This window comes from Gallinula chloropus, assembly GCF_964237585.1.
Source record: "Gallinula chloropus genome assembly, chromosome: 9".
Taxonomy (NCBI): domain Eukaryota; kingdom Metazoa; phylum Chordata; class Aves; order Gruiformes; family Rallidae; genus Gallinula; species Gallinula chloropus.
Window position 1 is genome coordinate 5169743 of NC_140094.1, and position 27295 is coordinate 5197037.

Genomic DNA, 27295 nt, shown 5'->3' on the forward strand with positions numbered 1-27295 from the left:
GGATATGAAGAGAGGGGTGAGGGCTCTGGCTTGGGCTTTCTGCTGTGAGCAGAGTTTTGTTTAAATGCCACAAATAGAAAATTGGGCTTAATTGTTGAACTCTGGGAGGATGTGGTGTTGCGGGTTCCTTCTGATGAAGTGTGAGGAGACAGCCACGGGGTGAAACACATCTTAGGTAGCGATGCGGCTGTGTAGGAGGTAATCCCAGACCACCAGCAGCTGGTGTGCAGTCTGTCTGTACCTTCCCAAAGCATCCCCAAATGGCCTAATGCACCACCAGTCAGGAGAGGAGTCAATCCAGACAGGTTAGAGCTTGCTTTGCCACCTTCTAGAGAAAACTGGTGCTTATAAATGTCCCACTGAATCTGTACTATATCATCTTCCCAAGGGTGTCTCCAGCCACTGCTGCAATGCATTTCTACTGCAGAACAATTTATATCTTTGATCACCTCAGTGGTGCTGTGAGGACAACAATAAATTGTCTAGGTTCAACGTGTAAATGTTCTTCCTTTGAGCCTTCAAAATGAGAGGGAATAAGCTTTCCTACAGGTAGCACCCACAAAGTTTCACAGCTTTTGCAGCTTGTTACAGGGGAATTCTCCATGAGCTAGTAATAGCTGCATCCAGGCTAGGGAGAAAATATTGCCATGGCTGGGTTTAGTCAGAGGGTGTGCTCTATTGGCCTTCATACTCCAAATTTAGAGCCAGAACAAATCAAGTCTCATGTGGCTATCTCTGCTCGGTGTGCACATTCCCCAAAGGGGGAAATGAAATCTTGTTTATTTTTACCTTTCTGGGAAGATTGGGTTCTAAGTATAGATTTAAGATATGGTTTCATTTGTTAGGATGATATCTGCAGGCAGGAAGGCAGCGGGAGTTGAGGAGAGTGGTCAATTGACTACTTGGTGCGGAATCCACTGCGGCTTCTCATATTCCCATGACATGTTAATGTTTCAGCATTACTGGAAATGAAGTGCAGGAACATATTGTTTCGGTGTGGAACAGTGTGTCTGTGGACCAAGGACTAGGTATAAGTGTTCCACTACATTTCCACTTATCAAATGGCAGATTTCACATCAAACTCTTGAAGGTACTTACAGGATTTTTATTAAGCACACTGCAGGGTTAGCTGGTAGATGTTGACTTTGCACCTTGGATGTCCAGAACTCTCATTATCCCAAGACAGGTGAAGCTGTGCAGGCAGCAGCTCTGTAGCCTCCTTGAACTCTTCGGTCCTGACACGCCTCAGACCGCACCGAAACGACACCCCACAAGGCTTCCTCAGTCTCCCTGAAATTGTCTTTAATGATAAAAAAGCCAGGGATCCCCTGGAGAGAGTCCAGAGGAGGCTACAGAGATGATGAAGGGCCTGGAGCATCTCCCCTGTGAGGAAAGGCTGAGTGAGCTGGGGATGTTCAGCCTGGAGAGAAGAAGACTAAGGGGGGACCTTATGAATGTTTATCAATATCTTAAGGATGGGATGCAGGGGGAATGGGCAGCCCCTTTTCAGTGTCTGTGGGGACAGGACAAGGGGCAATGGCTGCAAGTTGGAGCACAGGGAGTTCTGCACCAACCTGGGGAAGAACTTTTCCCCAGTGAGGGTGAGGGAGCCCTGGGACAGGCTGCCCAGGGGGTGTGGAGTCTCCATCTCTGGAGATATTCCAGCCCCGTCTGGACACCGACCTGTGCAATATGAGCTGGGGAGCTGCTCTGGCAGGCGGTTGGACCTGATGAGCTCTCAAGGTCCCTTCCTACCACTGTGATTCTGTGATACCACTTGCTGTGTAGTTCACATGCACCTTAGGGCACATGGGGACCTGAGTGAAAGATAGCGCTGTCTAGTGCTGAGGCTGCTATTGTCCGAGCCGTGTCACTTAAATCCTATCACCAGCTTCCTTCTCTGAGGGAAAGTTAAATACACTTAAGAGAAGTGATGTCAGCAGCTCTTTGGGATAAGGTTCCATTTTAATTTTTATTTATAACAATACTTTTCTTCATGTGGTTCTGGGTCATGCCTGGTGCAAAGGTAACACCAGGGGAGGGCTGCAGCACAGCCGTGACGCTGCCTGTGCTCCTCTCTCACTCTGTGCTGCAGCAGGACCTGTACCAACAGCTACCAAACTCCCTGTTTATGGAAAGCATCAAGCTGTTTCATAGCTCAGGCACGTTCCCTGGTAGGTTACCTTCAACATAAAGGTCTGCTTCACTAGTTCTCAGTTCTTTTGAATTCTCCAGTAAATCTCCATCATACAAATCTTCATCTTTTTAAGAAGCCTGACAGCAGAGTGGGTGTATTGTAGGTAGTATCAAAGAACTAATAATTTAAGCTAACTCATATTGATATAATGCCTTGTGTGTTGTAAGTTAAAGAAAGGGCATAATTCACAATGTGCTGTGTTATAATTGGGTAAATGCATCAGGGCCTCAAACGTGTTGTTTGCAAATTGTCAAGTATTATAGCTGGGATGGAAATACCACTAAGTAATGTCTATATTTGTGTTTTTACAATGGAAGAGAAAGGAAATTTTCCCTTTGCTGCCACTGATCAAATTACAGTTTATAACATGACTGGAAACCTCTTCTGGAACTAGGTAACCATATTGTCTGGATAGTAGTTCTACCTCTGAATAAGTTACTTAAATCCTTAGTGTCTTGCAGTCTATCTGTTTGCAGTATAGGATGATAATACCTTTTTCATTTTACCTGTTGGGATTTAATTACTGTATGGACTTCACTTTGAAAAATGCAGGGTGTTGATTATTGTTTAATAAGGTAGTGTTAGAGTTTAACCTTGATAGAGAAGCAATAAAAAGCTAACGTGCTACCTTACTTGGACTGCAAATGCTTTCTGAATCTGTTACAAAAGCAATAGCTTTCTTAATTTTCCACTCATCAAAATCCATGTAATTATATTTTAAGAGAATAATATGAGCATGTATGTTAAACTTGAAACACAGTATGGAATTTGGCACACTGTGACAGGGGAATAGGTGAGCAATTACGTAGATTGGAGATAAGCTAAATGAAAGGCTAAATACAGACCTCAGAAAATATCTTACCTCAAGTCAAACTGACAGTTGAATTCAATGAAAATTTTGTCAAAGACAATGCAGGAGTTTTAAGAAATCTAGATGCAAAGGGCTCCAAGGCTTACAGCTTGTTTCTAGAGGACTCATCATGAGATATCCCCAGTCATACACTTACAGTTCATCACCAGCTGAGGATCCTTCCCCTCCTGATAGGGATGTTAATCACATGCAGACCTGTATCCCATCTCAGTAGCTCACTGATCCATTTACTCATGGTGGCTACAGCATCGAAAGAAGGATGAATAGTTTGAGCATTGGGTGCCCAGTCCTGCCTGCACCTTGAGGAGCCAGGTGGAACATCCTCCTTAGACCCCCCGGTGCAGGTAATGTGAGCATGGCCCTGAGCCATTGTACCAGCCCTGGGTGTATCATCTCCACTGTTTATTCTGTGTGTGTCTGTCCAGCAACAACTGGCTGGGAAGTTGGATTTGGTGCAGCCAAATCCTTGCAGACAGGGACAACCACAGCTGAATGAGAAGCAGCCAGCACTGCCCAAGCAGGAAGCCAGGGACTTCCAGAGGAGGCTGGGACACTGCAGAGTTCCCTTCCTGGTGCTGTCATAGCACGTGGCTAATTATCAGCACTCTCAGGGGTTTGATTCAGGATGGCAGAGGATACATATTATTTGCATAGATTGGTCAGAAGGAATTAAAACTGTTTGTCTTACTCTTTAGCTGGGTTTGCCTAATCATTTCTCATTATACAGCATGCAGAGTATGTTTGTAAGCCATTGGACTCTGGGTTTTTTGGTGGGCATTCATTTCAAAGAGGTTTTCAAGTGCACAGGTATTTGAATAGCTCACTATAAATAAATTAAATCTTCTAGCAAGTGAATTCTTGGACACTGGAGCTGGGTAAGTGTCCTTTAGTGTGTTTAGGAGTGGTGAATCACCATGTTCCCCCTATTTTCTCTGTGAATAATGCAAAGTTTGTAACTCTCCAGCAGAAATATGCCTACTCATACCTGGGAGAAGTAATGCTTCCCAAAGCCAGGGAAGGATCCCTTCCTGCTTCTGTTTCTCTCCCCCTTGTGTTCCGTTCCCTACGTGAATGGCTGCTTTCTGGAGTAAACTTTCCTCCCATCATTGCTGCTCTAGCCCCACTGACATCCCCTAATGCTCCTTACAAAAGATGATTTCTATTTCTAGCCCAACTAGCAGTCCTGGGAATTAAAGTGTGACCTCTTTCCTGGCAGGATAGCTGCTGGTGAGCACAGTGGTTTCTAATCCAAAATGCAACCCAGAGAGGGGGAAGGGAGCTGCTGCTCTGGAGAAAAGGGCAGATTTTCATCAGCCCTTTGGAGGAATAATGTAGTGATTCCTCCCCATGCAAAGCAGAGGATGGAGATGTCATTTGTGACTCAGTAGGTGGCACTCTGTTTCTTGACTCAGCACTGAGCCACTGCTCCTGCCTAGGCTTGGTAGAGCAATTGGCTTTGACTTTGGTTTTAGCAAGATCTGTTCATTAAAGATCTGTTCTTGTAAGGTTAGGAAGGCTGGCCACGGTGTCTGAGCTGAATCCCATTGCTGGTGAGATTATCCCAGCTCCTTGGCCTTTTCACTCAGGTGCATCTTTATTTTCCCTTCCTTTCTGTGCACTTTCAGTCCAACCCAGAGTTGGCTGCCTTTCAGCAAAAGCTGAAAACATCCCGAAAGCTTTGTTAATTTAGAGGTGAGGTTGCTCAAGTCTATTTTCTTCTGACAGTGCAAACACTACAGAGCAAGAACAAAAGTCAAAGCCACGAATGTGCCCCACTCAGGGGCAGGCTTTGAATGCCTGACCAGCGCAGTGATGCTGACCGGGCTCACCTCTGCAGTCCCCTCTTTTCTCTCCAATTGCTCACAGTCCTTCCTGAGCTCATGCACCATAACACTGCAGGATGGAGTCCTTTGGAAAAATCAAGGTTTATTTAATTAAAAAATGACGTCTGAAAGTGATATTCCCAGCCTGCTATTACTTTATGCACTAGACAGAACAGAAAGATGGGTTTTGACCAGAAAGTTAGATCATCTTTGTACCATCAGATCAACTGAGAGACACTGACTGTGCTCAGAAAGGGTGTGTAACCAAATGAGGTTCAACAGAAGCAAGTGGAGAGTCTGGCACCTGGGAAGGAATAACTGCTGGAATCAGTACAGGCTGGGGGTGACCTGCTGGAGAGGAGCTCTGTGGAGAAGGACCTGGGGGTGCTGGTAGATGACAGGGTGGCCATGAGCCAGCAGTGTGCCCTGGGGCTGAGAGAGACAATGGGATCCTGGGGGGCATCAGGAGGAGTGTGGCCAGCAGGTCACAGAAGGGGATCCTCCCCATCTGCTCTGCCCTGGTCAGGCCCCACCTGGAGTGTTGTGTCCAGTGCTGGGCTCCCTGGGATAAAAAAGCCAGGGATCTCCTGGAGAGAGTCCAGAGGAGGCTACGGAGATGATGAAGGGCCTGGAGCATCTCCCCTGTGAGGAAAGGCTGAGTGAGCTGGGGCTGTTCAGCCTGGAGAAGACTAAGGGGGGACCTTATTAATGTTTATCAATATCTTAAGGATGGGATGCAGGGGGAATGGCCAGCCCCTTTTCAGTGTCTGTGGGGACAGGACAAGGGGCAATGGCTGCAAGTTAGAGTATAGGAAGAACTTTTCCCCAGTGAGGGTGAGGGAGCCCTGGGACAGGCTGCCCAGGGCCTGTGGAGTGTCATCTCTGGAGATACACTAGATATACCTGTCTGGATTCCTATCTGCCATCTGTCCTGAGGAACTGACTTTGGCAGGGGGGTGGACTCGATGGTCTCTTAAGGTCCCTTCCAACCTCTATGATTCTGTGATTCTCCAAGAGTATTTGCCATGCTAATGCTCAGATGCATTCTGTTACAACTAAATAATATATTAGGAATTAGAAGATGAGAGGTAGTGGTGCATGTTAAAATGTGATTTTCAGATCTAAGAAGCGTACATAAAGTAGGATGTGGTATCAAGAACAAGTATGTTTGAACAAGACATCTGGTTTATATAGTGCTGGCTGTTCCCTGTGCTGTGAGCTGTTCAGTTACACTGAGTCAACTGTAATAAAATAATACATTCATATTTATTAATTTTTATGTAGGCTTTTGGAAACAGGAAGAGAAGTGAGAAAACGACAGGACGTCAGAGGAGGATGTCCATGAGATGCATCTCAGTTAAACTCTTTTTTTCAAGCCATATGAATAGCTTCAGATCTGGTTAGACTCAAGAATCAAATTCAGGTCCTAACCCTTATTTAGCCTCAGACTTCCATGGACAAATCCCATTCTCTTAATTTTGCCGTGCGGCTTCTCTATCTGCAAGACAGGGATAATAACTATATCTGCCTCTCATGGGTGCAGCAGAGCCAGTTTCATCACTGTCAGCTCTGTGGAATCCCTGGGTGAAAGGAACAACGGAAATACAGAAAACATGGGTTATTAATAGCTGGTGCTTGCCCTTACATACATCACATGCACCGTTAGTCATCCTGACCAATAATTTACAGGGAGGGAAAAGATGTTCCTCAGCGTAAATACAGAATGACACATGGATGATATTAGACTGCTGAGGTGTTGCGGTCCCTGGGAGCCTATTCAGTCTAAATCCAGTGATGGCACCCTGAGCAGATCAAACTTCATATGTGGGTAAAATTAAAATGTGCAGGAGCTGTGGAGTCTTAGTAGGTAAATTTGAACTTCCAGGCAGCTTAGATTGTAAAAACAGGTGAATTTCCTGTGCTGGAATTGGTGTGCAGACCAAATGCTTGGTGGTTTTCAGCTTTTTCTGCCTCCTCTGTGGAGTCTAAAGGTTATCTCCTCCCTGACACCTTGGATATCCTTTTATTAGCAGGGGTGCATTGGGTACAAAAGTTTACCTTCTGTGTTTTGTAAGTGTTGACTTTAAAGGTCAGAACTGGGGGGAGCCTGGGACAATAATCTTGAGCTGCTAGTACACCCTTGAGGAGAACTGTGGTGTAAGAAACACATGGCAATGAATTTTAGCACTTCATCTGTGCTTGTCCACACTGCAGCCTGTGGTTCTCTGTAGAAGATTCAGCAGTAATAGCAGGCTGGGGCTGAAAAGCCTGTGTGAAGTGAATCTGAGGATCTGAGAACCAGGATAGGAAGAGATGCTGTAAATAGGAATGCAGTAGAGCTGACAGCACCATGATCATGCTCGGCTATAGGACACTGGGGTAGCAGTCTATCAGGCAGAAAGCCTGTTACTGGAGCTGTGTGTGTGGAAAACATCTTACCTAAACTGTGAGCCATCCTGGCCGCTGTTGTCATTGTCCCCAGCTCCTGCTAAGTGCTGAAATCACCAGCCAGAGTAGATGTAAGAAGCAGAACAGTCCGGAGATCTCTGAAGAAAGCCTCTTACCTTCCCATCTCTGCATGTCCGGCCATGCCTGTCTCATGCCATTAATTTGAAACTTGGGAAGAGTCATTTTCTTTGTGCATCCCTCCTTCTGTATCCCCTAAGGCAAATTAAAGATGGCTGGAAGGTTATTTATTTCCCATAATAATATACACGCTGCTTCCAGACTTCCTGCCATTGTGTGATTATCTAGATTAATTGACTAGGAGAGCTGCAGCAGCATCTCGGGCCCTTAATAAGGCAGCCCACAGCACAGGGTTCTGCAGCGTGAGCGCACGGCACCAGGTGACACTGCCTTGCTCTCAGACACCACTGCTGAGTGCCAACCCCTACCAACTGCACCTTTACACTAAGGGGAGGATTGCAGGCCGCCTTGCCTGCTGGGGCATGGCACCTTGAGAGCAAGCTGGAGAGAGTTGATTACATTTTTAGAAGCCCCGTTAGTGGGTAACTGTGCTCCTCCTGAAGTCGGTTCCCATCAGCTGAGCGTTTCTGAGAGCTGCTGGTGTGCTGCTCGCTTCTGACCGGCCGTACATGTGTAATAGCTGGAGTCTTACATATGCTCTTAGGTGCTTTCAAGCGTTGTGCTCTTAACAGGGAGAGAGAATCTATACAGAGAAGGCTTTTAAGGCATTCTCTGCCCTTTTTGTATTCCTGCTGAGAGCATCAAGATTCAGTGTAAGTTGCCTCATGACAGTGATAGTGTTCTGCAGCAGCTCAGTCCGGTCCAAGGCCCAGGCTTAAACTCAAAAGCTCTTCACTAAGCTAGATATTGAGAAACTTTCAGGCAAAGCTGTCTGGAGGAGAAGGACCTGGAGTGTTTGTTGACTACCAACTGAACATGAGCCAGCAATGTGCCCAGGTGGCCAAGAAGGCCAATGGCATCCTGGCTTATATCGAAAATGGTGTGGCCAGTGGGTCCAGGGGAGTGATTGTGCCCCTGTACTTGGCATGCGGAGAGGCTGCAGCCTGTGTGCTGGGTCCAGTTTTGGGCTTCTCACTCCAAGAAAGACATTGAGGTCCTGGAGCGAGTCTAGAGAAGGGCAACCAGGCTGGGGAAGGGGCTGGAGGGCAAATCATATGAGGAGCAGCTGAGGGAGCTGGGGGTGTTCAGCCTGGAGAAGAGGAGGCTGAGGGGAGACCTTCCCCCCACCTCCACTGACCTGCCAGGAGGGTGCAGAGAGGTGGGCGATGGTCTCTTCAGCCAGGGGACAGGAGATGGGACAAGGGGCAATGGGCTCAAGCTGCCCCAGGGCAGGGTCAGAGTAGATGGGAGGGAAAAGCTCTTCCCTGGCAGAGTTGTGGGGCTGTGGCACAGGCTGCCCAGGGAGGGGCTGAGTCACCTTCCCTGGGTGTGTTTAACAGGCAGGTAGATGAGGTGCTCAGGGATCTGGTTTTGCTTAGGATGGGAATGGTTGGACGCAGTGATCTCAGAGGTCTTTTCCAACCTGGTGATTCTGTGATTTCAGTGATTTTTGACTGTAATCTGTCAGACAGGCAGAGAAGCAGCCTCTGTGTGTCCCTCTTCAGCAAACCCAGCAGTTTCTGTTGTTATATTGTAGTAAATCCAGAGTCACTCTGTTGACTTTACTGCTCTTGAGATGATATTATAATAGCCACCCTGTTGTATACAGTGTAGAGCAGCGTGAAACCATGAGACATCAGTATCCCTATGTGTGGAACATGTGGAGGGGACTGGAGCACCTCAGCGTTTGGCTCCTCTGTGAAGCTTCCCAATAAAGTATGTGACATGGAAACATTTTTAGTGCTCGCTCTGGGTGACTTGTGGCAACACTGTGTGATTGTTTATCTTTTAGACTAGTATCTGGGGGAAAAATTTCAAAAGTCCCAAACAAATAAGCTAGAAACTATATTCAGACTGTGTGTGCCTTCAGAACCAAAAATGAATGTTATTGGAAGGCCCACAGAGTAATACTGACTTGCCACTGAAGTGAAGCTAAGCTTCTTGGACACTGTGCCTCATGGAACAGTAGTTAAATGTTGTCACTACTTACTTTAGAAATGCAATAGGTATTTCTAGACACGTGACCCTGAGCTTTATCAATCACTCTGTAATACACAGGAGTCTGTGGAATGTGGACTAAACTCCTAAAGCCAGGCTCAGTGTAAGCTTGGCTCAGCAGGAAATGTAAACTGAATGCTGTAAATCATGGCACAGTCTCCAGTTCCATCCTGATCCCAGTGCTGTCAGTGCTAACTTCTAAATAAGGATCAGGCAGCAGGAACAAGCCTAATGATTTTAACCTCAAATGGCTTTATTGGCATACAGATTCTGAGGCCTTCCAAGTACTTGTTCTCTCTCTTTACCTAGCAATCTCTGTAGTGACCGCCAGTATGTCAGTCACTTCTTGGGTGGCTCTGAAGTCCCGGTCGAAGTTTCCAAGTGGGCATGTTCAGCCATGTACTCAGTTCCTCTCTAAGCCAGAAGGTGAGTGTTCCTGTGTTACTGAGTACTTCATTAGCAGCTTGTGCACTCTGAGTACATCAGGCAGACTAGCAGAGCGTAGGGAATGAATGACAGCAAAGATGTATAAAGCCCATTAGTTCTGTTGACCTGGACTCCCTCATCTCCCACTCTGTAGCTGATCTCACATGTCTCTGTCTTGCTGTCCAGGTTTTATTGGGATTTGACCATGCTGCTCCTGATGGTGGGGAACCTGATTATCATCCCTGTGGGCATCACCTTCTTCAAGGATGAAAATACTACCCCATGGATTGTCTTCAATGTGGTTTCGGACACGTTCTTCCTCATCGACCTTGTCCTCAACTTCCGAACAGGCATTGTGGTGGAGGACAACACGGAGATAATCCTCGACCCACAGAGGATAAAGATGAAGTACCTGAAGAGCTGGTTTGTGGTGGATTTTATCTCCTCCATCCCCGTGGACTACATCTTCCTGATCGTTGAAACCCGCATTGACTCTGAGGTGTACAAGACAGCCCGGGCGCTGCGCATCGTGCGCTTCACCAAGATCCTCAGCCTCCTGCGCCTGCTGCGGCTCTCCCGGCTCATCCGCTACATTCACCAGTGGGAGGAGGTAAGCAAGGCTGCCATGCACTTGCATCCTAAAGCTTTTCTCCACTTATGCTGGTATGACACAAAAGTGCTTTCTCTGAAGGCCCATTCTAGTTTATCCCAGTGTGAATGCTGAAGAATTGTGTCTTGAGTCGGAGGCTTTGCTTTTAGCAGGTTCCCAAGGTGGCCTTCAGCGCATTGTTGCTTAGTCACTTGAGATTGTACTATCTGCTTCATAATCTATATACACATATATAATCTGTGGAGATGATGTGTGGACTGGGAGGAAAGTAAGAACAGTGGGCCCCCTGAAGAAGTGTGTAATCACAGAGCTGCCTGTGAGGGGAGCAGTTAGCCAGGCAGCGGGGGCTTGGCCCCTCAGAGCACCAAAATGTCCAGAAACAGCTCTGAGGAAAGGTCTGGAGGGAGCTAATTTTGCAGAACCTGTGGCATTTTTGTCCCTAAGCATCTTCTTTTGTATGCTTATCTCTTGAATAAACGGCTTGGTGGTGGAATTATAACCTTCCTACTTTCTAAATTCTCTGACTCGGTGTTAAGGGGAAAAGGGAAGAAGAGCAATCTGTAGATAAGCAGGGTCTGTTTAAAGACATAAAGGTCTGATGACAAGCAAGAGTCCCAGTACCCCTGGACACTGTGCTGTTCCCAGGGGAATTCCACTATGCAGGGTGAGTTGTCAGGCCCAATGTGTATGAAGTCACAAGTAGCTTGAAAATTAGTTATTTTTTTCCTGTCTCCATGCTCTCCAAAGCAGAGAGAAAACTCCCTGCAGCTTTCTCCACATGTCAGGAGCATATTTTCAGGACAAGGAAAACTGGTCAAGGCAATTTCATCTTCCTCCCTGTACTACTACTTCTGCTTTGGAGCACAGCCTGCTGCAAAGCATGATCTAACGCAGAGCGTGCTCCTGGGAACGTGAAGGGAAAGCAGCCATGCAAGTTATGGCTGGAGTGCACTGAGCTGTCAGAACACTAATTCATGATAGAGCTGAACCATTTCCTCCTCCCAGCATCACAGATTCAGAGAGAGCACTGGTGCATGCTTTACAAATTCCAGGCTTCATCTTTGTGGTGTTCTTTGGGAACGCTTCACTTCCAGCAGGGCAGAATGTCACGCTGGAGCTTGGGCTGACGTTGTGCAAGGTGCTGTACTGATGTGTAGGGAGAGACAGCTACAGCCCCAAACAATTCACTGCTAGGTTAATTCAGCTTCATGGCACGGGCAGGAAGCACAGGAAGGGATGGAGATAAATAAAGCAGAAGCGTCTTTCCCGAGGTGACTCAGTAAGTCAGAGGCTGAGCAGAGCAGTGAAGAATCTCCAGGTCTGTTGTCTTGTCCCTTGGTCGCATTGCTTCTCTGCCCTTTGATCCAAGAGGGCTCAGGAAAGGTGCACTAGTTAGGCTGCTGTTCAGTAGCTCCTTCACACAGATTTACATGTAGCCACAGCAGCACAGAGCTCCATCTTGCTTGTGTCTGCTCCTTGACTTCCTTTCCATAAGGTGGTTGAAGAGGATTTAAGTATATTTGCTCTTGATTGTATTGAACATGTTTAAAAAGAGATGAATGAAATGGAAGCACATTAGCCCCCTTTCCCTGTCTTGCTTCTCATACAGTTGCCCTGAGCAGCCAGGTCTGGTTTCAGGCTCCTAATACAATTAGGTGGGGCCTTTTGCCCTTTTGCTGGCTGCCCTGGGTACTGAGGGTCAGCACACCCAGGTGCACTTTACACTCCCCCTGAAGAACAGACTCCCTGGTGTGATGCAGTGCTGCAAGTGGAAGGGACAGATGGTGTTGGATTGCAGTTTGAGACTGCAATGCAGACTCTGTTATGCATTGCAGAGCCCAGCACAGCAAACATGATAGTCTTTTTCAAACAGGGCTCGACCCAAGCAGCAGTTTCCCACAGACAGTGTGATACTAGGAGGTTTTCCACCTTCTCAAGTCGGGGAGGGAAGCAGAGAGAAGAGGTGATCCCTTCTTGTTGGTGCAGAGTGTGCTACCAGCAGGGAGATGGGGATGAAAAGGGCTTCTCCATCTTTGCATGGGCGTGAATGGTTGTGCTCCCTGGAACCACACTGACACTTACTTCTTTGTTCCTCCTACTCTGAAATGCCTATGGATGACCCATCTCTGAAGGGTCACGTTGTTCTTCCCTCCCTGCACAGATCAGCAGTGGTGATCTGGGGTCGCTGATTCCTGCAGGGTGGAGCAGTGTTGGACCAGACTTACTCTGGGTGTAGGCAAGGGGCAGATTGCTGTGCAGAGCTAAAGAAAGAGGAGGAATGTTGGGAAAGGGGCTTGCTTAAGAATTCTGTTCTCCTTTGCTCTTCCACACTATCCCACTGTGTGTCTCATCTGCTAGGTACTGTCCTTCTCTCATGGGCTCTTTGAACGTGACCAGATAAGTTGCAAAGACCAGTGAGTAGGGCACACTGGTCCACTGGAGAAGAGTATGTGTGTGCACTACAGGAGCGGGTGTAGAGCAGTCTGAGGTGGAGTTAGTAGAGGTGGATGGACTAGTCAGAGAGGGAGTGTGAAGCGCTGTGTCTGGATAGAGCATCCCCACTCACCTGTACTCAGCTTGTGCAGTGGCTTTTGACAGAGCAGTCTCTTCTGCCTTGCTTCTAACTCGTGCTGAGGCTCCAGGTGTTGTATGAAGAGGAGGGGGGGGGCTCAGTATACACAGAGATGATACTCTACTTACTCTGCCTCCTAGTTGAATGTTACATTTGTGCATTGGTGTAACTCTGAGTGAGTACAAGGACAAGTTGTCACTTCCTGAGTCCGCAGCAAACCTCTCCATCTCTTCCCCTGCAATTGTCCATGCTCTGCATGAATTTATCACTCACCCTGCAGTGAGGAGAGAGCAGCCCTCTCTAAGGCTGCAATGCTGTAAAACAGCCAGCCACTCATCAGTTCCAGATCAATGCTAGTCATGAGTCTGTGGGCTCGAGAGCCAGTGGTTTGAAGTGCCTGCACCATTCTGGCTCAGCAGCAAACTACTCTGATGTCCTCCCCCAGATCTGAAAGAAGTGCTTTGGAGACTACAGCTGGGCAAACAACCTACAAAAAACAGCAAAGAAAAAAAGAAGGAAAACAATCTCCTGCACTCATGTTCAGTGGAGTACGAAAAGAGGCTTCATCCCAAATGTAGCAGTTTCATTTGCATTATCCATTTTGCATGAGTGGCCCAACGAATGAATTTACCAGGAGGGCAGAATATAAATAGAGTCTTTTTGAAGTGTCTGCTGTACCTACCCTGCAGTAGGAAGCCTGATTGCCATGTGGGCAGGCACGCTCACGCTGGCTCCAGCCTAGCTTGGCTGATATCACATTATAACTTCAGTGTTTGGCAGCTCCCGAGTCCATCAGCAGCTGTCCAGGAGGGCTGGTGCAGCCTGTGTCTGGAGCTGCACACCAGGGCTAGGACAAACACCGGTGCTCTGGCTGCGCCTCGGTCATACCTGGGGAAGCTCTGGGTGCCTCTGAACCAGTCCATGGGTGCTTCAGGGTGTCTGGGTTGGGCTGTGGTTCTTCACCATGTGAATGTGGAGGCTCATCGTTGCTCACAGAGTTTGTCTTCAGTTCTCCACATCTTCACGCGATTGTCTCTGAGAAACTGCTCAGAAGGAGCAGGCTCTGACCACGAGCATCCTACAGGCTGCATCCCAAGGTCACTCAGCAGGAAGAGAAGCAGCAGAATAATGCCACGTAACTAATACATTCTCAACTAAATGAACCAGTGAAGTTCAGATTCTTCAGGCTTTCATGCCCCAAAATGATTGAATTCTTTTTTTCCTAAGAGCAATCTGCTGAGCTCTCCCTATTTTATGCACAGCATCTACCCCAATGTTTGGTGCCAGGATGCAGTGACCTACACTGAAGATCAAACTACTTTAACTTATGAACAAGGAACTTTTATTGCAACAATAGTGAAATCCTGCTCCTAGAAATTGGTTTCCAAATAGCACATAAGCTAAGACAAACCAAAATATTTTGCTTTCAGAATTTATCTGAGGGATTATGATGAGAAGGAAAGGAACTAACTGGCTTTGATACATACCACAATGATAAAATTATCTGTAAGTAAGAGTATTTTTTAAGATTTTTGTCAGAAAGCAAATAGAGTTTTCAGTTCTGCTGCTGAAACCTGAAGAAAAGGGCAATTTGGTGCTTTTCAAACTATTATGTCCATGAAAACTTGGAGGGAATGCATCATCTCGGGCTGTTACTGGCCACAGATTACATCAGCTGGAAGATGACATCACTTTAAGAAGATTTAGAAATATTTAGAAAACTGTTTCAAAAGCTAGAGGACCAGGAGAGAGCTTCCAAAGACTGGGAGAACGTAGCTCCCAATTGATTTCCCTTTTGATTTGAACAGCTAATTCCCTTAGTTTCTTCTGCCCTATTTGTAGCCTTCCTTAAATTAAATTAAAACAACGTGGCGAGTGGCCTGGGGGATGTAATGTGAGGCCAAATCCATCACTGGGTCCTGAGAGGAGGGGAGCTGGGCAAAGTCATTGTTCTCAAGTAGCACAGCAGGGTCCCATTCCAGGAGCAGTTCAAAATAGCTTAGCAGATTGTTTATCGGTATGATTTGCAATTCTGTTGTGTTAAATAGCAAGGCAGACCCAGGAGAGTAACTCATTAAAACCTCTGGCCACCCTGGAGTAAAAGCAGACTCAACAAACACTGTTAATGTGGCAGGGAGGGGGAGAATGGGCTGGTTTCCTTCCTAAATCTGCATCACCTCATTTCTGAAGGCAACATTATCACACATTTGTCTTTAATGTCATTACAGGAGCTTATTAGAACCATAATGCAAGTTACAGTCATTTGACCCAAAGCTCGAGCACCTTTTCCTTCCAGAGAAAACCCAGCTGCCTTGACCTCGATGGCAACAAACCCTTATTGATGAGTTAGAGGAAGGTCACTCAAGATTTGACCACATCCTTCTACATTGAGCTGTTTTCACTTGTGCAGGGGGAGGGCAGACAACAGAAGGGATGTGCTCCGTTCCTGTGCAGACATTGCCTTTTCCCTTCCTTGCCTGTGGTCCATCCCCTGCCCTGTGCCATGGCACTTTCCAGGAGGAGGAAACCTAAAAAAAAGTAGGGGTTTTGGGAGAGTTTTAATGGGAAGTTCTACTGCTGTAATGCAAATTAAGCTTCCCACCTGGGCAACGGGAATACAGTTTCAAAGAGAATATCATAAAAAATGGGTTGTAATGAATTATAAGGAGCCAGGCAAATATTTGAATAGCTGTGCAGCTACAGAGGTTGCCATAAAAAGGAAAAAGCTTTTTATTTCTTTTTTTTTTTTTACAGTTACCTTCTGGCAGTGCTTAATGTGTTGTCTGTCAACAGGAGGGTATGATAGGGGAAATAGATGGCTTGAGCGGTTGGGCTGAGGGCACGGAGCCATCTGCCTCTAGGTCAGTGGTTCAGATCCAGCTTGTAGCAAGTCAGAGTCATTTGCTGTCCCGTGGGTGGTTTTGCTCTGATCTGTTCTTAGCAGGCAGGTGCCTGTGGGACAGAACCATCTAGGGGACTGGCCCCAGTGAGCCTCAGGCTCCCTGTAGTGGCAGCAATGGGGTTACATTCCCCCAGACATCTGAAGTGCCCACTGACCATGGTGTAAGGTGTCTCTGCCTGTGCCCAGCCCCTGGTTCTCTGCGCTTTTCTACTGCCAGGGAATGAGAAAGGTTTGCAAAAGAGATAGGCTGACCCCCTAATGATCTCTAATCACTGTGATAGCTGGTTGCTGCTTCAGCCCTTCATTTTTCTCTTCCCTCAGACTCCTCCTAGCCTACTCCTTCTGTGTCCCTTCACTGGACACTGTGGTAAGTGTGCCTTTCTCTCAGGGAGCTCACGTCTCTGCGTTTCTCTGCCAGCACCAGCTGCCTGCAGCTCAATGCCCATATTTTGCCAGCTGCCTGTCATTTTTCTTCAGGCCATTGTTTTTGGAGGGGGGGGGTTCTGGCAGGGTTTATTATTGCTGTTGTGTTACAATAACAGAGGCTCCTCAAAGGAGAAGTGCTGGAGTCTGGCATGAGGAGATTCCTCCTGCAATCACCATCGTTTCCTAAGACTTCATACCAGGAAGGCTTCATGCTTTATTGATGAGGCACGCTCTGGCTGGAGCGATGCAGAGACCCTGGACCCTCAGCTTGCTGTGTTGATGTCATACAGCACCACAGCTTGCTTATGGAGGGGCTTGTGACCTGTGTCAGGTATGTCTGTGACAGGGAGAGGGGACTGGAGAGCCCTGTGTTCTAACTGCAAAGCATAAGGAAAACTTCTAACTCATGGAAAAATCCTCTGAGCTCGGGAAGCAGCAAGGGCAGTGCCCAGTTCCCTCTTGGAACAGAGATTCACCAGTAGGGCTGTGCCTCACAGGAAGAGCACTGTGAAGGCCAGCCTGATGGGGCTGTACCTGCTGTGGAGCTGGAACTGAGCACCTCAGGTTGTGTACCTGCCCCAGCACAGTGTTCTGTGTAGCCAGGGCTGAGCGTGGTGTCAATAGATCATATGGTCTATATGAGTTGTATGTATATATGGTGCTGATGTTAGGAGCAGCTGACAGAGCTTTTGAAGCCATTCAGAGGTAGGTTCATGTTACCATTTGGCTTGCTGGTCCAATGCCAAATCTGGTTTTGTCTTTTAGCAGTATGGGAATCACGTTCTGCCAAACTCACCCCACACTTCAAGGCCAGTGTCTCTAAGGTACATTAGCTTTGGCAAGTGGTAGTAAATTAATTGCTCCTCTTGTTGAAGCTTCTTCCAGGAAGCACTATTGATTGCATTCATATCAAGTAAAAAACTTTAATGAGGTAGCTGAGGAGAAGAGCATTTCCTTACCTCACTTTTTGTATTTAGCAAGACAGGGTTGGAAAGGAACACGCCAGATCCCTAAAGCATGTGAATGAAGTAGGAGCTTGGCCCAAATAGGACCGTGGAAATAAACTTCAAGTTGGTCAGTGGATGAGGAAGAAGAGGGGATTTTACAGCATATAAGGGAGCACAGCAGTGTGGAGTTGCTTTTTGCTAAGAGAGACTGAAGTGAGTTACTTCATCCCCCACAGAGCATCCTCATGTCCTCTGAGCCAGTCACTGGGCAAGTGGGGACCTTTAACAGCTGTTCCTGCTGGAGTTGGAGTGATGAGGAGAGCAAAGCTCTGTTGAGCAAGAAGAGAAAAATACCCCACTCACAGGGATAATAAAGGGTTTAGATTCTGGAATAGAATCTGTAACTGAACAGCTCTTTAGATATGTGTGTGGTTTCTTCTGTCTGGTTTGCTTTGCTTGTCTCCCCCCTTGAAACTGGTGGGGACTGTGAGGACACTAGAGGAATCCACCATGGCAGTGGGTACCTACCTATCTAGTACGTGGTGGGGCTGGTGGGAGAGAACAACCAATTAGCAGCACACCTCCCTGTCTGGAGACACAGCACCCTGGGGCAAGTCCTGTTGTGTTGTGGAGCTCAAGGCAGAGCAGAAGCCTCAACCCTTCTCCCAGATAAAGCTCACTAGGATGGAGTGCAGTGGTCAGACCTCAGGCTCCAGCACCACTGCTAGATAATACTGTAAGGTGAAGAATTCATAGTGTTGCCTTGCCAACAAGGGAGCTGAAGGCAAGCTGTCAGAGGGGCTGTGCACCAAGGAAGGGGCATAGGGCAGTGTCAGACATGCAGCAATGTCAGGGCCCATCCTCCCAGCCATGCTGCACGAGGGCTCAGCTGGCTGGAAGGGCCTGACCTGGCCACACTGGCTGGGGAGAGAAGGAAGGTTCTTCTGCAAGGCAGCACAACCTGGGGTGACGCTTTGGCTCTGAGCAACTCTCACTTCCACCCTAGGGAGACAGTCACCAGCCACAGTGTGAGACTCTCTGCAGCACACTGTGTGTGGGGAACCAGAGCTGGAGAGCCCTGAGAACGTGTTTGGTTTTCACCCTCTTTTCCTTTTGCCAGAAATATGCTAATGGAATGCAAACCAGCCTTACTTTCCCCAGCAGTTTGAGGTGAAAGGAGGAGGATGACTTTCTCAGGAAGGACAAGCTTCAGTCCTGAGCAAGGCACAGAGAAGTGCGAAGGTTTAATGGGCAAGAGCCTTATTGATGAAGTTATTTTCTGAGCACTGCTGTGAAAAGAGCTGTTTCGAAGACAGTTTCAGGACATGCAATTATCCAGTTTGCCAGCTTAATGCATTCAACTTAACCTCATTTTTACAAAGCAGAAATCAATGTGGTAACTTTTTTTCTGGGCTGAGAGATGACATTTTATTCTTGCTTCCCTCATATAGATGCATATTTTTAAGCTTCCTCTTCTCCTTTAACTCCTCTCTCTCCCCATTTTGACTAAGCAGGAATACCCCAAGGGCTAGACAGCAGGGTGAGGCGGTTCCCACATGTCCAGAGCCACATTAGAATGTAAAATGTCTCTGAAATATTTTTGGAGTAAATGGCAAAATTTTCCTTCTTGGAAAAGGACTTGGAAGTCCATCTCTGACTGCAGCACAAGAACCTTTTGATTAATTTCATTCCAGCACCACTTCCCCAGGGAAGAATTCTAATGTCTTGTTCATGGTGCTGATCTTCATCCTATTTGTTTGTTGCAAGGAGCACTTGTTCCCTGTTCTCTGCTCTTCCAGCATCTGTCACCTTCTGTATTCCTACGTGGTCAGGGATATTTTGGTAGCTCTTCCTCCCTTGTGTGTCCACCCCTTCCTAAGCAAGAACTCCTGCAGGACAGCGACTGCCAGAGCTTTGAGCTGGATAATGTCAGTCCAGAAGTTCCTCAGCAAGAGTGCATCTTAAAATTGCAGAGAGTAGGATAATTGCCCTGCTTTTGATTAATATGCCACCTCTTCTGCCCCTGGCACTTCCTAAAGGGGGTTGTATCACACATAAAATCCTTGTAGACTAAGGATAACGATTGACAATAAAGATCTTCAGCTCAGCCTTGCAGTGCTGCCACCTTCCTCATCCAGCTTCTCTTATGTTCAGGAAAGTAAAAATGTTTGGGTTTTCGATTCATTCTTCTCCCTCTGATCAGAGAGTGCCCTGTGAGGCTTTTTATTAAATACAGAGGCTTGAAGAACATTTCCTGGAGCCCCTTGTTTCAAGCTGGACTGATGCACATGGGTCCCAAAGAGCAGAGCAGCCCCAGCCTGCCCCAGGGCTCCCTGAGCCTCTCAGTGCGTGACTCAGCAGTGCTGCTGCTGGATGTGCTGCAGCATCCGAGGGAGGGAGGGAGGGAGGGATGGTGGCAGCCGGCCACACACTGTGCAGGGCTGAGCTGGGTCATCTGCAGAGGAGCCTGGACCATGCAGCAGGCTCAGTGCTCATCTCAGTTGTTCTCTGCACGATTTGGGTGGTCAAGGGCAGAAAGCAAGGGGATGTTTGCATATGCAGAGGGAAAGGGGAATGGCAGTGGTGGGCTCTGATCTTTGGGGTCCCTTCCAACCCATCCCATTCTATGATTCTTTGGCTTTTTAATCTAAAGACAGAGCTGTTTTCCCTGACAGTGTAAAATGACACTGGTGGCTCTGGCTGCCTTGGAGCCATGCAGCAGGCAGCTCCCCACTGAACTGCTTTGCCATTTGCTTATCCAGTAGTTATGAGGGAGAAACCAGAAAGCAGGGAGGGCCTGATCACAGGAAACATTCTGCCTTTCATGGCAGCTGGAAAAAGAGAGTGAGAGATGTGATCTGAAAACAGAACCACCAAAGCTGTTCTTCCAGCTTCCTTCTGGGCTTAGGGTAAGCCACAACATGCCTGTAGGCCCACAACGTTCCATTCCATAAAATGAAAGGAATAATGTAGTCACCTCACAGTTCTTAAACAGCTGCAGTTCCTTCATGCTTCTGAGGTGCCATGAAGCCTGACACCTGCTCTGACAGAGACACTGAGGGATCCCATTGAGACATGGCATAAATGTATACGTCTCCACTCAGTATCCTTTGGCAGGTGCCACCCCCAGGGCTGAGGGGACACTGTTCCTACTCTTCTCTAGAAACAGAGCCCTAGCCCAATGTGGGACATCCATGTGTTTATCTTAGCCCACCCTACTGTCTCATGTGGCTTTTCATTATTCTGTGAGGTATCTAATATCTTCTCCCTTGACCAGTTGACTTGGTTGGGGTCATCAAGGTAGGTGAGTACAGAAGAGGATGGTCTCACAGTTACTCTTTGTAATCAGGGACCTTTGATCCCTGAGTGTTGGGAGAAGGGTGGGGAATGTATTTCTCAAGTTTAGATCCAGCCAGGATAGAACATTAAGAAAGGATGATCTTTGCAGTATGTAAGTGGGTTTAGAGTTGGGAAGAGACAGTCCCAAGTGGAAAGCTTGAGTTAGGGAGTGAGGCAAGTACCGGCCAGGAGCTGAAGATGGCTAGAGACAGACTGGGACTGGTGCAACTCTAGAGGAGGAGAGAGCAGCAACACTGGGCAGCCAGCTCAGGGAGGAGAAGTCACTGCAAAGTGCTGCCCAGTGCTGGGTGTGCACAGAGCCATTCCCTAGGGAGCAGCTGGGAGCCTGTCCTCAGGCAGGATCACCTCAGGCCTGGCTCCACTCTCGGGTGGTGGAGCCTGTGGAGAGTGAACTTTGAGAGAACCTCTCTCTGCGCTGGCAGTGACAAGCAATCAAACAAGCAGCAGCAGTGCTTCCTTGTAAACACTGGGAGGAAACTGTGAGGATAATGTCCCTTAAAACAGCTGACAGGCCTGCTCTTCCTCAAGTCCCTGGAGGGGGTGGAGAGCAGTTAAGACGCAGCAGCTGTGTTTGGTTTTTTCCCTCTTTATATATTTATTTTTTTCATGCAGCAAACTGCTGGGTGTTAATTCCTCTTGATTTGCTGTGTCTCAGTGCAGCCCAGTTTGGAGAGGGTGTCCCTTAAATAGGGTTTGATTAGACTGCTCTCCCGTATGCATCACCCAAACATCCAGTAATTCCACTTTATCCCAACAGTGCCACTGGCTTTTTCTGATGCTACAAAGAATTAAGCTGAAATTGTGTAGTTAATTATAAAAATTTGGTGCAGTCAAAGCCCAGAGACCTCCATCAGGGCCCAGCAGTGATCATGAATAAAAGGTCCTCAGCTGAGAAATAAGTCATCCTCTCGTCACCACCCCCCAAAACTGGTCTCATTCTGTGGGCCCAGGTTTCTGGAATAGCAGGATGTACCTGGAGGACAGGAGACATATCAACATGACCCCCCAATTCACCACACTTACAAATCTTCCCTGAGGAATACAAGTGCTGGGCCAGGGGAATTGTGCCTCTGCTGCACTGGAAGGTTGTTATAGCACATCACAGGGGTCAGACAAGCTTGGTAGCAGCCCTGACAGATGGCTTGGCTGGCAGAGCCCTACCATGGCCCTTAGGTGCCACAGGGGCATCTGAAGAGATTGTCTACAGAAAGCTGGGGGGGCTCTGGGGCTCACTGCAGGCTGGACAGGGATGTTCTTCTGTTGGGTTTGTGTAAGTGTGTTGCCATGCAGTGCTGAACTTTGGGTATCACGTGAGCTCAGCGCTGCCTCACTCTCCCTGTGTCTCTTTATCTCTGTCCCTGTTTTGTGCTGGGCCATTCACAGGAGATGCAGAGTGGAGCCACTCATGAGTCTTGGGGAACTTGGGCTGTGATCGCCACCTTCTCTATTCCCATGCTATTTTTTCCTCCTTAGAAGGGATAAAAGGGGCTGTCATTTGCATGCAGGTGGAGAGAGGCAAAAATGACTGGTGATTTGGGATGGTTGTGCTCCTCCTAAGAGGCCTGGCCCACGGGTGAGCCTTGCTCCTCTGCACCCGCAGCACTTCCACAAAGGTCTGTTCCCTGTCTTAACCCTGCTGGGTAAATCACCTCAAGCCTGTAGGTGTGAGGAAGCACAGATAAGAACTCTTCTCTCCAGACCTGAAAGATGTGCTTGTGTTTTGTCTTGAGCATAAGGCAGATCCAGTCCAGCCCTGGAAAGGAAGGAGCAAAGCCAACAGGGTGGGCGGAAAGCACAATGAAGAGGCTTCTGCAAAATGAGACAGTAGAAATGAGGGATAGAGAAGGATTGCTGCATCATCCAGTTTGTCCTGGCACAGCACTGTCTCATCTTCAGAGCCTGTTGTCAGATAAGTTGTAAATGTGTCAAATAGCAATATCTTGTCACTCCTTCTGAGATGTCCATCTTGCAGCATCATCTTGTATCCTGTGCACGGGATGGTTTCTTCCCAGTGTGGTGAGTTGCTGTGCTTAGCCACGGTCTGACTCTGCTTTGGTCCACAGAGAACAAGTGGGCCAGAGCTTGTCTTTGCTGTTGCCACTGAGAAGAGATTGGCTTCTCCAGCATGCAAAGCAAAAGGGGAGACATCTCTTGTATCCACTGTGAGGGAGAGGGGTGAGCATGCAGCAGCTCTGTGCACAGTGCATCCCATGAGTGCCTGTGGGTAGAATGCAGCTGTGCTTCAGGGGAGCTCGAGGAATCCTTCCTGGACCTTCTCTCATGACCCATGGCAATAATGTTGCTGGATATGAGATGCAAGCATATGATGCTGCTGCTCCTCACATTCGGATTTTTGCCCCTCTCTTTCCCCTCCTCAAGGTCATTTTGGCAGCTGGCAGGGAAGTAAGAACACAGCCCATTTTAGGAGGATGGAAAAAACCCTTTGGTTTCCATCCTGGCTTGCTGTGAGTGCTGGGAATGCAGACGAAGAGGTCTGGAGCCAGGCTGGAACATGTTCCTCTGGCTTTTAGCCTCTGGTTCCTCCCCCTTCCTGAGGCACAGCATGCCACAAGCTCCTACAGGAGACGGTGCCTTTAAAAAGAACCTTATCGCAGAGCACTCTCCCCTTATCTACAGCCTTCAGATGTGGACGTGCTGCACAGAGTGCTGACTGGGGACCTGCAGCAGCTGGCAGCAGCTTTCCATCTGCTGCTGAAAAGAGGAAGCTCTGTGGGCCTCCCTCCCAGCCTGTCTGCAGCAGTGCATCCACTAAACCAGCCATGCACAGTCGTGGGAGAGGCAGCCCTCCTCCTTGTAAAGATCCACTGGCATGGCAGAGCAATGCATAGGGATCTCTGCTGCCTTGGCTCTAGCCTGGGTATTGGGAGCACCACGGAGGGGGTTACTTACATGTAAGAGCAGGATCGTACCCCCAGTGAATACCCATGGGCCTTGGTGGGTTTTGCATAGCCCCTCTGGAGGCTTGGACTGCTGCTGCTTCTTCTTCCCTGCCCTGTGTATCCAATCAAGCTGTGGGCTGCAAGTGCAGTGCAGCAAGCTCCCAGGGGTTGGAAGGCATTGGATTGCTCTGCCATTTCCTTGCCTGATAAATGGTGCCCCAGCTTGAGCAATTGCTGGCTGCAAGATGTGCTGCTCATTTCAGCCTTTCCTTCATAGAATCATAGAATCACAGAATCACAGACTGGTCTGGGTTGGAAGGGACCCCAAGGGTCACAGAGCTCCAACCCCCTGCCACAGGCAGGGACACCAACCTCCAGCCTGGAGCTACACAAGGTTGCCCAGGGCCCCATCCAACCTGGCCTTGAACACCCCCAGGGATGGGGCACCCACCCCCTCTCTGGGCTGCCTGTTCCAGCCCCTCACCACTCTCTCTGGAAAGACCTTCCCCCTAACATCTAATTTAAATCTTCCTTCCTTTAGCTTCACTCCATCCCCCTTGTCCTGCCATTATCTACCTTTTTTAAAAGTTGATTCCCCTTCCTACCTCTAGAGTCTCTGGCCAGCAGCAGCAGGACAGTGAGAGAAGCAGCCTCAGAGCCCAGCATCTGACCCTGATCAACTAATGGGGGTGAGGGAAGGGAAAAGAGCCAGTGCTACAATCAGTCACTTGAGTGAAGCAGTGCCTGTTTTGATTAGCTAGCAATTTTTCTGGTCATTTGAAGGAAAAGTTCTCTGCATGTGTTCCTAGGGGAGATGTGAGCTGTAGGTCACCACCCCAAAACTTCCTGTACTGTTTTAGAAGCAGGTAGAAACTATTCCATGGAGAAACTATTCTGTGGAGAGATCTTTCAAATAGGAGGGGGGAGAGAATATTTCCACAGTGGTTTAAGTGGAAAAACCAAGCTAAAGGAGACAGACCACATTTTATTCCAGACAAGGCATGAGGACTGGGCATCAGTACCCCACACAGTGGCTTCTTGCTCCTGTCACTTGTTTGCAGATGGTGCAGAGCTTACCCTGACAGCCAACAACCAGCTCCTTGCCTCCGAGCCTGACAGCTCAGTGCGCTGTGGGTAGCGTTTTGAAGGTGGGAAGGTTGCACTCATGTGCCAGCTTAATTGACAGCTGGCACAGAAAAGAAGATGTCCTGATGGATGGGAGGCAGCTGCTCACTCCAGATGCCAGCGCTGGCATCAGCAGAGTGGCAGGAGAAAGGGCTGGGAGCGAGCTGGGGTGCAGTGGGGAGAGGAGCCCGGCACGTAACGGCGTGAGGGGAGCTACTGCAGAGCTCAAGCAGGGACAATGTGGCAGACCAGGTGGCTGGCTGGGAGGCCTGACTGCAAGGGCAGCCGAGTGCTCCGAGCCCTTGGTCCGGAGCCTCCTGGGAGCAGGACAGCAAGCTGTGCACTTCCCTGCTTGCTGCTGGAAAGCCCCTCAGCCAGGTGCACAGGGCCCCGCTCCCCGCAGCGGGGAGCCGCAGCAGAGCACTGCCAGCCAGCTCACACGCTGACCAGGGGAGATCGGCTTGATTCCTGGAGTGGTGGCAGCTGGAGGTCATCTGTGGGCAGCAGTTCTAGTGGAGACATCCTCTCATCTTGCCTACAAGTGTGTGTTTGTGTGTTTGGGGCTGACAACTTAGCAAAGCCCAGCTGGCTTGCTGGAGGGTGACAGGACATACTGGCCAGACGCTTGTCTGTGTGGCTGGCCTGGCCTGCCCATGCCTGTCGCTGCTGGTCTTCCCTTTGTGTCTTTTGTGATGATAAGGAGTTGCCAGGTCACCTTGGGTGTGCTGAATCACAGTGAAGATATGCTGGGGTGGGCAGATCCAGGTGCAGTCGCAGCTGCCCACAGAAGCCTCCAGTACCCCATCTCAGCCCTGCTTTCTGATGCCCTAAATCCCGTGGCTTCCAACCTTTACTTTAGCAAGATACTGCTGCTAAAGGAGCCTTACAATCAGCCTTTCCCCCGATGTTCAATTTAGGGTTTTCCCTAATTTCATCCAGATACATTCTACTCCATGCCACTCAACCCATCCCTAATCATGCCCAGCACTTCCCTTCTCACCTCTCTCTTGACATCCAGCAGATCTGAAGAAGAGGCAGTTGCCAAATTCTTTCTCATTAGTCTTGTCAAACCTGTTTGCATCCTCCATGATACTCAGTCTACAGATGAGAGATGGGATCTGTAATGAAATCCTGATGTTCAGATCATTTCTTATCTATATAGTAGGGAGAGTTACATAGCTCAGATTTAAACACCACTCATTTGTTAAAAATTTGGACACCAGTCTAATTCTTCTGAGACTGAGGTGCCTGCTGGGGATTTATGGAGATCCAGACAGGGATATCAGACATCTGCTCTTGACTCCCATTTTCAGTCTTCCCACTGGGGATGTGAAATATCTGATCCCTCAGGTTATTTTGCTCGCTGCTCTTCAGAGAGCCCACACCCATCCACATCCTTCAGAGCCAGTTCTCTGGAGGAAGTCACCAGCTCGTAGGTGGTCGTGAAGAGACACTTCCTTGCAATTCCCATGTCTCACTAGCTGCCCACCATGTGTACAGGATTCTGAAATATGACAGTGCTATTCTTACAAGTTCAGTGAAAGGAGACAAAATCTTCCATCTGGTGAGATGTTAACTGCATCCCATGTGGAACTGGGAAATCACATCCCGTGCTTTGGAATTGATGATAAGCCCTAAGCTGGTGGGGAGGCTCATAGCTGTGTTCTCCCATTCGGGTTTTGGAATCTGAAGAGGTCAAGTTTGATGTTCTGCATTTGCTTCATCCTGTGGGCTACCTGCTGAGTTTAACACTATCTTTGAAAGCTCCATAAACACAAAGAAAGAAACTAAGAGTATTAATTAAAATGGAGAATCGTTAGGTCACAGTGCTAAAGCTTTCTGAAGTGAGAACTTTAGCACTGTCTAGGAAGAACATGCCTACTGCTGTGCTGGTTCTTCTTGCCTGATTCCATAGGTGGCAGCTGCTGCTGGTAGCTACATCCTCTGCCTGATGTGCTTCTGTCCTGATTCACATTTCTTGCTCTGCCAAAGCTTTATGGGGTCAGGGATCCGGCTTCATTTATAATCACCACTGACACTTAATAATAATTCTGCCTTAGGTCAGAAATGCTCATGGAAAAGACACTCATTATAATAAATGCAAACCACTGAAGCACTGCACTGGTCCCGTCTTCATCCCTTCTTATAGCATGGCTTGCTCTCCAGGGCAGAAATCTAGTCCTGTGTTGCAATTTTACCACTCTATTAGTACTCCTTCTGGAGAGAGAAGAGGCAATGTCAGCCTTTCTCCATGTCAGCTGTCACTTCAGCATGAGTCCCAGCTTGTCTAGTATGCACACTGCATCTGTACAAGCACACAGCCAGGCATGGACAGTGCCCCAGCATTACTGGATGACCTGCTGGAGAGGAGCTCTGGGGAGAAGGACCTGGGGGTGCTGGTAGATGACAGGGTGGCCATGAGCCAGCAGTGTGCCCTGGGGCTGAGAGAGACAATGGGATCCTGGGGGGCATCAGGAGGATGCCAGCAGGTCACAGGAGGGGATCCTCCCCCTCTGCTCTGCCCTGGTCAGGCCCCACCTGGAGTGTTGTGT

General features: G+C 48.3%; 1 protein-coding gene across 1 annotated transcript in view; it reads left to right on the plus strand.

Annotated features, from left to right (window-relative positions):
• HCN4 (hyperpolarization activated cyclic nucleotide gated potassium channel 4) overlaps window positions 1-27295 on the plus strand; it is a gene marked incomplete at both ends in the record, with an annotated part of 105338 nt that overhangs the window by 20811 nt on the left and 57232 nt on the right. The window contains one exon of the mRNA XM_084268312.1: window positions 10088-10511. Coding sequence (XP_084124438.1) covers window positions 10088-10511 — 424 coding nt within the window. The remainder of the gene's footprint in view (window positions 1-10087; window positions 10512-27295) is intronic.